General features: G+C 41.8%; 1 protein-coding gene across 2 annotated transcripts in view; it reads right to left on the reverse strand.

Moving 5' to 3' along the window:
* The window catches only part of HSPA12A (heat shock protein family A (Hsp70) member 12A), a 55,254-nt gene extending 53,431 nt beyond the window's left edge, over window positions 1-1,823 (reverse strand). The window contains exon 1 of one of the 2 annotated variants that reach the window (XM_032695445.1): window positions 1,616-1,823. Coding sequence is in view for 1 of the 2 variants with exons in the window: in XM_032695444.1 (XP_032551335.1) it covers window positions 1,616-1,643 (28 nt within the window). In the remaining variant the exon portion in view is untranslated. The remainder of the gene's footprint in view (window positions 1-1,615) is intronic. The other variant, XM_032695444.1, reaches the window with a different exon arrangement.
* Between the last annotated feature and the right edge of the window lie 10,426 nt (window positions 1,824-12,249).

The following is a 12,249-nucleotide window of genomic DNA, read 5'->3' on the forward strand; positions in this document are numbered from 1 at the left end:
ACATAACAAATCATTGCTTTACTACCTGGTCTTCAGTCTTCTAACAAAATCCCTCCTGTGCAGATTCTCCCTATGTCACAAATTACTTCATTTCAGTATTGCATTGCACTAACCTTGCAAGTTGGCAGAAAACAAAACACATGATACCCTGTCATTTGAAAGACAAATGAATCCATCGGTCTGTTCTTCCCTTTGTCAGCTGCATGCTATAAAATTGTTACAGGTTACTTCAAATCAAACAGATATTAGAGACTTTACTTAGGAAGCACTGAGAGAACATTTAGATGGGGAGGTGGGGGAGAGAGAGAAAATCCAGTAGAGCAGGTCGTCTTGGAGACTCAAATAGTTTCTAAGTATTGTAGTCTGGTTGGTTTGGGTTTTTTTCAATGGATACTTTATTACTCTTTTATTCCATTTGCACCGAAATTAAGCTATATTATTCCAAATGTTCCCCAAATACCATTATTTGTATTCAAACCCAACCTTTTAAGTTTCCCCATACATTTCTACCAGCACCTTTGGCTCAGCATTACAGTTTCCTCAAACCTTTGCAGCATGCAGTGAGGAAGAAGGGATGGAGAACTCGAATGAAATCAGGCTGAGTCTGCATTTCCCTTAAGAGTTATTCACCCATATTATTTGTATCCTAGGAACCCCCTTCCCTCCCACAGCTCCGTTTCCACACAAGGAGAGACCACCTCTGTCCTGCAAAGGCTGTGTTATATTTATGAGGCACAGTGTAACAACAAACCGACCAAACACACAGAATCCTTGTTTCATGCAAAACGAGGTTCAGCTCAGCTCAGCTCGTGTCAAGTTTGCAAAATCAGAGACATGCGGACCCGCTAACGTGGTAAAACGCCCCGCTCGGGGCTTCTCCCACCCCTACACCTCGGTGGGAGCTCCTCGGTCCCCGACGATGCGCCGGGATGCTCAGGCGCTCAGCCCAGAAAGCGCCGTCTCTCGCACCCAGCTGCCAGGTCTTTCTCTTCCAGTGCACCAGGCTATTCGCTACAAGCGGGGTGCTGCCTCTATGTCAGCAGCAGCCCCTGATCTCCTCTCTAAGCCCTCCCTCTTCTCCCTCGGCAAAGGGACACCCGGACTGGCGGGGGGGTCGAAGCCACAAAGGCCCGGCCGGCGGGGGTGCCGCGCCCGCCGCAGCGCCCCGGGCAGAGCTCCCGCCCCGCCTCGGCCCCGCCCGCGGTGCCGCCGCATCGCTTTGTCACCTGGACCCCCCGCGCTGCTGCACCGGCTCCCCGGGGACGGCCTGTGATGGAGGATGAGCCGCGGGGCTGCGCGGGGGGTTCCGCGGGGTGCGCTCCGCAGGAACCCCCCTCCCATCCCATCCCATCCCGCCCCATCCCATCCCATCCTGCGGGGCACCCCCGGGCCCGGGAGCGAGGGGCCGGCGGTCCTGCCCTGCCCTGCCCGCGCGGCACAGCCCGGCCGGCGGGGCCGGGACCTTGTCTGCCGCCTCCCCGCCCCCGGCCGGGGCTCCCTCCGGCCGCAGCTCGCTTCCCCCGATGGGCCGGGGCCGCGCCGGGCTGCAGCGCTCCTGCATTGCGGCGGGGCCCGGCGGAGCGAGAGCGGGCAGCGCCGCCGCTCCCCCCCTTACCTGCAGCTCCGCTCTCCGCCTCCGACATGGCAGGGGCTGGAGCCGCGCTGCCCAGCCCGGGGGAGGCTCCGCTCCTTCCTCCCGTCCCCACCCCGCTGCGCCTTCCTGCGGGCGGTGCGGAGCAGGGGAGGGCTGCGCGCCCGGCCCGGCGCTGACGCCTTCCCGCGCCGGCTGCGGGGCCGCACCGCCCCTCCCTCCCCGCAGCCGCACAAGGGACCGGCGGGGGGCGGCTCCGAGGGACGGACAGCCCGGCCCCAGATGCGGGTCTCACGGCTGCGGAAGCAGAAATTCCTCCACGGGGACAGCTATGGAAAGAGACCCCTCTCCGTGGCCCCTCCCTCGTCCTGGGCGCCGGGAAAGGGTGCTGGAATCCGGCGGGAGACGGAGCCGTGAGGATGCCTGCAAAGGTTGCACCGGCTGCTTGCCGTCGGGTTGCCCGGGATGTGTAGGTAGAGGTAACCCGAACAGTCAGACTTTAATAGGTCCCTCGGCATCATGAATTCCGGGGTGACTTTTGCAAAATGGGATTCTTTTTATTTGTCTTCTTTTTATTCCACGTGGTTCTGCAGTGCCATCAGGCCAGAACCTCATGTTTCCAGTGATTTTTAGCTAATCGTCTCCAGGACCTGGGAGAGAAACACCCCTGCTGTCACTTGATCCGTGATTAAGTTTAAGACTTTTCCAAACTATGTAAGAGGCCATTACAAACACAAGAATAAAAATAAGGCTGGTATCTTCCCATGCACAATCCTGGAGCCAGAGAAAGGGTTCTCCTGGTTTCCTCCCGTGCTTCATTGTCTAAATCTCCTTTGCTTTCCAGCCTCAGCAGCCACTCACATTTTGAAAGCACTGCCAGCAGTTCATGTGAAATAAATAAAGGCATTAACTCCAAGCACAGCCTCAGTTCCTTGATAATTCCTAGGCTCAGGAGGTCACTGGCATTCATTGCAGTGTAAAATCCACCCAAAGTTCTCCCAAGTCCTCTCACCAAAGCTGTTGCTCACACAAGGCAGGATCTCTGTGAAACCCCTGGAGATTGGGGAATTTTGAAGCAAAACCCCAGATGCTGCAGGTGCTTACTCAGCACCTCCCTCTGTTTCCTGGTTTCTTGCTCTCATGGCGTTTGCTCTGTTCTCTGTAAGTTTTATTGCCTCTGAGGACAGAAGGTGTGGCACAAAAGTTAAAGCACTAAACTCCACATCTGCACACCTGACTCCTCTCAAAGGCCTTCACCAACCCTGTACACGCTAAGAAGACTCTCTCTCCCTGAAAGTGTCTCATCCAGGGAAAAAGCTGAACTCAGTTCTTCACCTCCCAAAATCAGCAGCCCAAAGGGATTTTCTAAACTGTTGAGGAGGAGAGAGGGAAGGAGCACGGTGGAACAGCAGCTCCTTCCACTGTTCACATCAGCTGTAAGCTTAGGTTCCCTGGGACACTCAGTAACGTGGGGATCACCCACAATTTACCAAAACCCGAGGACAGTGTGCAGTGGGACAGGGTGCACTGGGATTGCCGCTTCCTGCTCTTCCCTCAGCTCCAGGCCAGGCAACAAAGGGGAACATCTGGCCAAGAGTTGGCTTTAATTACCTATTTAGAGTCAGGCCGAATATTTACGCTGTCATTAAACAGCCTCGGAAATAAGAAACCAAACAACTCTAACACTTGGTTTCCTGACAAGAGACTTAAATAGCAGAAACTTTTCCTTCAAATTAAATGCACTTCAATAGCAATTAATGGTAGGCTTTAAACATGTATTGAGATGATTAACAAAGGCAGAGGAAAAGAAAAAAAGCAATCAAGAAATACATAAACACATATCCAAATCATATACTTTCTGGAAAAAAAATATCATATGCAGTCTAGTTCCACAGTCCCTCAAGAAATAAGACAACACACATAAAAATAGCATTTACTGGGTGCAGACATCTTTCTGAATGTCATGGCAGTGACTGCATTATTCAATATCAGGCCAGGTTGCCTAAGTTACACACTCAACTGTAGGTGTTTTGAATAATGCATATTTGAAGGCATGTGACTGCCTAGCTAGTTTCAAAAATAAGACCTTTTATGGTACGTACTTTTAAAACCACGTTTAAAAGAAATACATTTAAAGTAAAATTAGATTGTCAATCTGAAATATAAAATTGAGAACTAAGGCCCCTTAAATTTAGTTTTGCTTTATATAGATAAAAATTATAGAAATTAATTATAGAAAAATAAAATATTTCATTAGTTTTCCCTTGTCGTTTCTCTCTCCCCTGGAAATGAAAAAAAGTACATTTCATATGAAAGAAAAAAACTTTTTGAAAAGGTCACTGTATCAAATGAGCCTGCTCTGGGGATGAAGAGGCTCCATTTTTGTTACTTACTCCATAGGAATTTGTCATTTCTATGGTTATTTTGACAGGTTGTTTGGAATCTGTGTTTTTAATTGTTTATTATTTTATAAGCCTAACAGAAAAATCAATCTAAATATGTAAAAATGAATGGATGGATTTTGAAAAGGATGAAATAAATCAAGTCATCTACATCCTCTGAACACCTGTTCATACAAACACCTCAGCTTGTCCCATACACAGGATTCAATTTTAGTGTGGGTCTGGAAAGAACTTTTTTCTTTCTCAGTGAAGTAACATCAGGTAGCTTAGTACACTACAGGAGAGTAGTAGCAGAAAGGAAACCTTTTTTTGCCCCTGAAACATCCAAGTGTTACTCTGTCAGACAACCAAGGCACCCATCAGTGTTCAACTCAAGCACCAACCCAGTTGTTATGGTACTGCCGTGACTATGAGGAAAAGCATGATTTCTGCAGTAGCTTGGGGCAGCTGTCTGCTTTAAGTTCCCTCTCAGCCATCTATTTTGGACTGAACACCCCTCAAGCAAAATTGAGAAGTGATTTAATATACTGTATTTTGCATCTGCAGCCTAGATGATCCCCAGAAAGCTGCAGCCTCAAACCATTCATCACACAAGGGGTTCAAACTGGCAGAAACTGCCAGTACAAGAACAATAGCTGCCTAACCTAGCACTGATTTTAGCAGGGCTACCCCATACATGTGATCCATTAGCATCAATCAAAATTTCATGAGAGAATTGAAGATCACCAGAGTGCCCTTTCGGGGCCATACCCGCACGTTGTGAGAGCTATGGAAAACTGTGGCTAGCCAGTGAGAAGAGCTTTGTGCTTCTCACTCATGAGTACGTGGGTCTAAGTGAGGCACTGATGGGGTAGCACGGAGAATCAGTGAGCTGGAAACACGAGGCACAGAGATCTGGAAGAAATACAGGCATTTGAGTATTGCTTTCAATGCACCTGGCAGCATGAGGTACAGACATTAGCACAGACACAGAAACCAGCACGCCACTGAAGTCCAACACCCAGCCCAATACTGGTACCGGGGAGAGTTGTATCTTTAAAAACCACACCACATTTCAAACAAAAGAACAGAAAGCAGGTAAGGACACCTTGCATCTTGGCAGCTCAGGAATCCCTCATAAAGCACCATGTTCATCTGCTCAATTAAAATTCCTAGATTAATGGTTCCTTACTTCAAAGTTTCCTCTTATGTAGTTTCTGGAGCATCATTAAACATACAGTACCTGGTTTCTGTTTGTCACCTGTATAACTGTTATTGCAGTGTCCTCCTTCATTCCAGCTGTACAGTTTTTTGGCTTACAGCACTTAACCCTCTCCAGTTCTGCTTATTGGCTCATGTGCTAAAAAACTTAAAAATTATTTTCATTACAGAGTCAACTGGCAATCTGTTACCCTAGATGCAGTTTTTATCTTCCCCTTTCCTAAAAACAGCCTTTTATTTTAGTACTAAAGAAGTCTCTATAAAGATAAGAAGAATGAAAAACTATTCATCACTGTCACAGCCTTTCATTAAAGAAGCTTATTGTGCACATAGGAATATGAAGGATTTCTTCAAAAGGAACAGGTTATATAATTTTCACCTGTCTTTTATACATTTCTCATTCCTGGTATCCTGGCATCTGTTGGAAGTGTATCCCTCTGGGAACACTGCCGGCATAGAGTTCTCCAGCATTTCACAGCAGGATGGTTTTTCAGCAAAACTGCTGGGCTGGAGACAGTAAAAGTGTGGCTCTGGTGCTCACAAATCTCTGGCAACACACTAACTCATTTGGAGAGTACTTTCAAGTATGATAGCCCTCAGCACTGCTTACACTGTTAGTGTGTGTCCAGCACTCCCATCATATAAATGTTCTATAGTCTTCTCATGGATCACAATGGAATGTGTAGCTGCTGTGTGCACAGAATTAAAAGATAAATTCAATTCCAAAGAGTTCCCACTCATACTGTATGTCCTGAACACCTTTTTTCCTTAAATTCATTGCCCTTCCTCTACCCTGGGTGTCTTAAAAACAGAACAAAGCCAAAGAAACACAAAGCACAAACAAACAAACCCCCAGAAGAAACAGATGTATTATATAACTTAACATGATCATACCATCATCCGTTATTCTCCAAATGTGCACCCAACTATATATGGTAAAAAATGCTATTCTGTCAAGGCATTTTTAAAATATCAACCAGATTGTGCATCCATACTGCCTTGTTTCAACACACATTTCTTATCACTTCTAAAGAAACAAAGCTCTGTATGCATCAAACAATAAACTTGGCTTTGTTACATGGTTCCTGTGGACACATACAGTGCTCAAGTTAGTGATGAGTACATTGGCTACCACTGAAGTCAATAAAAGTGGCAGATGGCTCAAGCCACCTCTAAAAACAAGGAACTACAGTTGGGTAGGACAAAATTCTGCCAAGTTTTGCCTACCTTTTTCAAACGACCTCTATTCTAGAGAACATGTACCCCCCAGGTGGCATGTTTAAGTGTTATTGGTCATACCTGTGCTTTGCACACTGCTTCATTGAATTATAGAGCATTAGCAAAATTGCAGTGTTATTTGCAGGGCAAGTAATAATCCTGTCCCTTAAAATCATGCTGTACCAGCTCAAGAATACTGAATTTGCCAATGTAAAGGAGAAAGGACTCAGAAAATTAGCAGGCAAATGACATAGGAGTACATAGTGAGTACATTCTTTCACTGTGCACCTGTGATAGATAAAAATGTCATCACAGAAATCCACAGAACATGTGACAGTTACCAAACTCCTACCTAACTGCTTTCTGAAGCTTCCTGTGGTCCAATTAAATATTAGAAAGAAAAGACAGAATTCTGAAAGATAAGCAACACGTGATTGCCATGATACTCCAAACAAATTGTATCTGAGGGGCAAATCTGAAACTAGTATTATATGCAATTTGCATAGATTGATTACTCATAGGAAACAGACATTTAGGTTTCCTGTAGGAACATATCAGGTTAATGGTTTTGGTTTTGTTTGGGGGGTTTTTTTCCCTAAGATGTTTAAGAAACTCTGTGGGGAATATCCAGACATAATGAAAATGTCACCCAGATCCTCCAGGATAGTACAGAATAGATTGGAAGAGTGGGAACTATGATGCACATTATATGTCATGCATCTCACCCTCTGTCTAGGGGGTAGAAGTGGTTACACTGAGATACACATGTACAGAGGAATAAAGGAAGTTTAAAGGCCAACTGAATAAATTCAGGTAAGCAAAGTCATAGAGTAAATGAGAAATAACACAACCAGTTTTACAAGAAACTACTTGCAGCATAGAGAGGAATCTTGTACCTACAGCTAAGGCTGGACAAACTGATTACTTACCAGAGTAAATCTTAATGAATTCCACTTACCTCCAGCTTCCATCTGACATTTAACAATGCAGCAGGACTGGGACAGTTTAGATTTTGAAGGGGAATAAAGAATAAGCAAACCCCCTCTGACACTCTTAAGAAGTGTCTGGTGAATACTGAAAATGTTTTTAACATTACAAATATATTTTGATAGGTTTTACAACCTTTAGCATTTCATATATATGAACATTAGATGATTTGATTTTTACTTCTAAGAATATTATCCAAAAATAAAAGGCTAAATGGTTGTAAAAGGTGTTTTGCAAATATATGTCTTGGAAATGCTCATGAAACATAAATCCATAAATATAAGTGCTACTGGATCTTTTTCAGAGCATAACTATTTTTAAAAAGAATATTTGATAGAAATTTAAATTTAGAACATCAAATGGTACCATTTATCTGATCACGGTTAGAATTAGCATAGTAAATCACACAGAGGAAAGACAAATAGATGTGCTCCTAGACATAGATATTTTAGCATTAATCAACTGGTTGAAGTATGTTCTTACAAAACATTTGAGAAAATTCAAATAACTAACACATTTGCAAAAATTAAAAGGCTAAATCATCAGTCAGTCACCACTGTGAGTCATTTATTTACTTTTGCTTAAATGTCAGAAATGAATGGTGTTACGAGCATCACCAACATCTTCTCAAAATCTTGATGTGCCACCCCTCTCTGTGCATTCTTTTTTAATACCATATGCTCTATTTTTGGAATCTTTAATGAGGGCACACACATATAAATGAAAGTACAGAATATCCCAAATGAACAGAGTAAGTTTTCCACTCAATGTCTAATTTATCTCACCACAGGTTAGGTGAGCCCTCTGATAATTCTTTTCTCCCTAATCACTAAAGGGATGCAAAATCCATATGATTATACTATTCTATCAGTTGTTTTAAAATCTCTCTGAAGAAAGACATCAATACCACTTTTTTACAATTTCTAAACATGGAGTCTAGTATGCTAAAATAAAGACTGTGAATCAGTAAGTCATATTATTCCTGAAAAGGTGAGGAAATCCCATGAGTAGCAAGTTAGTAAAAAGTAAAATTGTATAATAAGTAACAATCCAACAGTCATGGAACAAAGACATGACTATTTTTAAGAAAAGTAGTTCATCTTAGAAGATTAGCATCACTGAAGTAGGCAATATATTTAGCTTCTATAAATGAATACTGAATTCATTACCACAGCTATATAAAAATGGATGCAAAAATAAGCCATTTCCTGTATTTACACAAATGTAAACATGAGCACATTTTGTCTCTGACTTTGGAATTCAATAATAAAAAGAGAACTCAAAAGATAGCAGAGCTCTACTGACTTAAAATGTAATTTTAATCAGAAACCGTGATTCAAATCTTGCTTTGATGAAGCATAAAGCTGTGAATTGGAGAAGTCCTTTATTTTTCCATTCTAATTCAAATACAACAAACTGTACCAAAATCTTTAAACTGGCACATACAATGCAAGAAACATCCTTCCTCTTATTACATCTCCTGGATTTGCTTGTGGTATTTTCAATAAAGATTTATTATTTTAGTCATCTTTGCCAGCAGAAAAGAATGTTGTTGACATTCCTCTAGGTGTTTAGCCTAAATTATTATTAAACTGCTCAAATCTGGTAATTCAATAAACCAAGAATTTGCTCAGGAAAAAAACTAATGATCCTTTAAATGTTGCCACTTTCTTAAACTTAACTACCAAAAAGATGATGATTTAATTCCTTGAAGAAACATAATGAAATCACCTTAATTTGTTTTTCATTGACAAAAGAAGAATCACATAACATTGACCGCATTAGCTACAATAAAAGATCTGGTTTTTATTTCTTGGTGAAGATTACCATTTAGAGAAAGACACAGATTATTATTTTAGTATTCTGGGTATGCATGTGTGTCTTATAAAACCAGGATTTTCACTGACCACAAAAATACTCCATGCCTTTTTGTATTTAAGACATTCTGGCAACCCCTGGTTTGGATCCTTTCAGCTGGATCCAAAGTCTTTTCAAATCAATGGAAAATCTCCCATTGCTTTTAATAATTTTAAACCAGGTGCTAAAGCACTGAGATGAGGTGATAGCTGCCTGGGTGCCTGGGAACTGTAGAATAAAGCATGTAACATATGCCAATATTTCTAATACAGATAGATATTCCTTAGCCAGCACTTCATTCACCTGTGCTTTTTCACAGAAACTGGGATTGTCTACATCACCACAATGTCTGCCACAGAATTCGGAGTCAAATGTTTAAAGAAGGCTGCTCCCCAGTAGGAGTTTGGGTTTAAAAAACCCCACAAACAAACAAACAAAAAAACCCACAAAAAGAGAGAAATGCTGAAAAGGAGACTGAAATGCTTTCAGAAACTTGCAACGCCAGCAGATCTCAGGAAGGACATTTGGAAACCCAAACAGAGCAAATGCACTGAGATTAATGCAGTCACACCTCAGATGATCTTTGTCCACCCAAGATCTCCTGCCTTTGAAACACAGGGCAGTGAAAGTAAATGTAGAGACTTCTTTAAATCAGTTCTGCAGAAAATGTATGTCATATGGGCAGGGTAAAAAAAATCATCACCACAGGAAACGTCATTTGGTTTGATTAGAATGGCAGCATAACATTTCTTATGGAAAGTAATGTTTATAAATAGTGAAATATGTGTGAAAATACTCTTCAAATCTATTTGACATCTGTCTTCCAAGGGACTGTATTTTTGGCTGAGTTTTTATTTTCAGTCCTTTGCCTTAAGCTTGCATATGACTACTCTATTATTTAGAAAGTAGTGGCCTTCTTTTATTAATACAAAGAATGGGCAATTTTAAATTTAAATGTACAAAACTACCACCATTAGATTATAATTTAATGCAGTGCTCAATGCAGAAGTCCTCCTCCTGGAATAGCCTTCTTCCAAAGAAATGGAAAAGAAACAAGCAGAGACGACGAGTTTGTATCAAATCAAATGGTTCACTAACATAATTCTGGGACTAGCATAAAGTAGGTCTTCAGATTGCATGACTTAAACAAAAACAGGTAGTAAACAAATAAAAATGAAGATACTGCTCAAGAAACAGAAGGAGCACATGGTGAGGAATTTATAGCAAGGAGTGATGGCTGAGAGAAGAATAAGCATAAGGAGATAAGAACAGTATTTTTGAAAACAAGGTCATTGCAGAAAAGGTTTCAGATTCCAGACTATGTTTATAGCCTTTGGTGTCAAGCTGCCCGAAAACAGATTCAGAAGGACTGACTTTGTAAATTTTCGCTGTCATCTTTGTTCTCACCCGAGGTTCTATCTGTCAAAGCCTATAAACTTCACTGTAGATAGATTATGTTAATAAGACATGAAATAATGTATATAGCTACAGGGAAAATAGGGTGCTTGTATCAAATACATTTTCCTGTTCACCCCTGCAAGATCTGAGGGGCACTTTCTGCAGATAAATGGGCTTGGAATGACGTTAATTTAAAATTGTATTTCCAGTTATAAACAGATCATGCAGACAATGGACATGTAAGCAATCCCAATGTTGCCATGAATAACTATTTATAGTCACCCTTCCTTATTCAAACTTTTCAATGCTGAATGTCTAATCTATACAAAAGCAACATACTTAATTCTCATCATCTCAATTTTGGACTTCAGGTGACTTAAACAAGGGGTTATAAAGTCATTTTTTCACAGGTATCCATAACTCATTTTCCATAGCACTGCATGGGAATTGTGAGGGTTCCGTATTCCTCGATACTTAAGGTGGGGACAGCAACAGTTCAGAAGCACTCACTAATTCTGAATGGTTAATTTTAGATTTTCAAAGAGCGTGACACTGCTGCTTTCTCTGAGATGCAGCTGCTGAACATCAGAAAGAGCATTTAGAGTACTCTGATATAGCTGGATGCCTATCTTGATTTTCAAATTCACAGTCACCTAATCCCTAGTGAAAATCATAGGAGATAATTGCAAAAATGCTTTTCAAAGCCAGCTGTAAAGTGATCTCCATTTCTAGGTCCTTTGACAACTTTACTGCACAAGTGTATTCCCCTGTAATAGATGTTTCTGTGTACCCATGTGTTTGCAAGGTTTTATAATCCGTTAGCAATTACAAAGATTTTTGCTGGAAAGACAATTAAGTTTGTCTTGAGGTAGTTCTTCTTAAAACTGTGTCTTCCTACAGGCATTTGAAATTTCAAGGATTTTGAGTGACTGAATACATACAGGTATCACAGACGATGAAGGGAAGCAGTTCTACTTATATTTGAAATCTTGTGTGTTATGCATGAACAAGTTTTAAGCGGACACATACCATAATTTCCTATCAGTGTGGTAAAGTTTATAGACAAAAATACAATTTTAGATGAGTACTTGCAATCATTATTCCTTTCAATCCACTGCTAAATCTTGTCATTACAGGCTCTTCTGTTTGTAATGTGCATTTTGTATGTGGCTGGCCCTTCCCAACTGGCACAGCTGAGGAGATGCACTAGATAAGAGTGATGGACTGGTCTCTTTCTAGGTTCCCTTGTTTGCCAGTCAGGGTCCACTGCTTTCCCAATGTCCTGCTGTAACATATTTCTGAGTCTGTGTGTACCTGAGTTCCTGCCAGCTGCCAGATGCTCGTACTCTTTCCCAGCTAATAAATTGCAGCTTCAGCTCCAGCTGATGCCTCAGAACTGAAGCAGGATTTTGGAAGTAGGACTTGCTGTGTTTTCACTACCACTGCTTTCTGATCTTTCCAGATGCTTTGAGCATACCTAAGTCAAAAGGGGATTAGCTGTCCAGATGTGTATAAGTGGCAGAGAGGTGCCTGTCTTTCCCTGCTTTCAAACAGGTGTTCTGGTGTTCTAACAAGGAGACTTGAACTTTCTCTTGC

Source organism: Chiroxiphia lanceolata, chromosome 8 (genome assembly GCF_009829145.1).
Source record: "Chiroxiphia lanceolata isolate bChiLan1 chromosome 8, bChiLan1.pri, whole genome shotgun sequence".
NCBI lineage: Eukaryota > Metazoa > Chordata > Aves > Passeriformes > Pipridae > Chiroxiphia > Chiroxiphia lanceolata.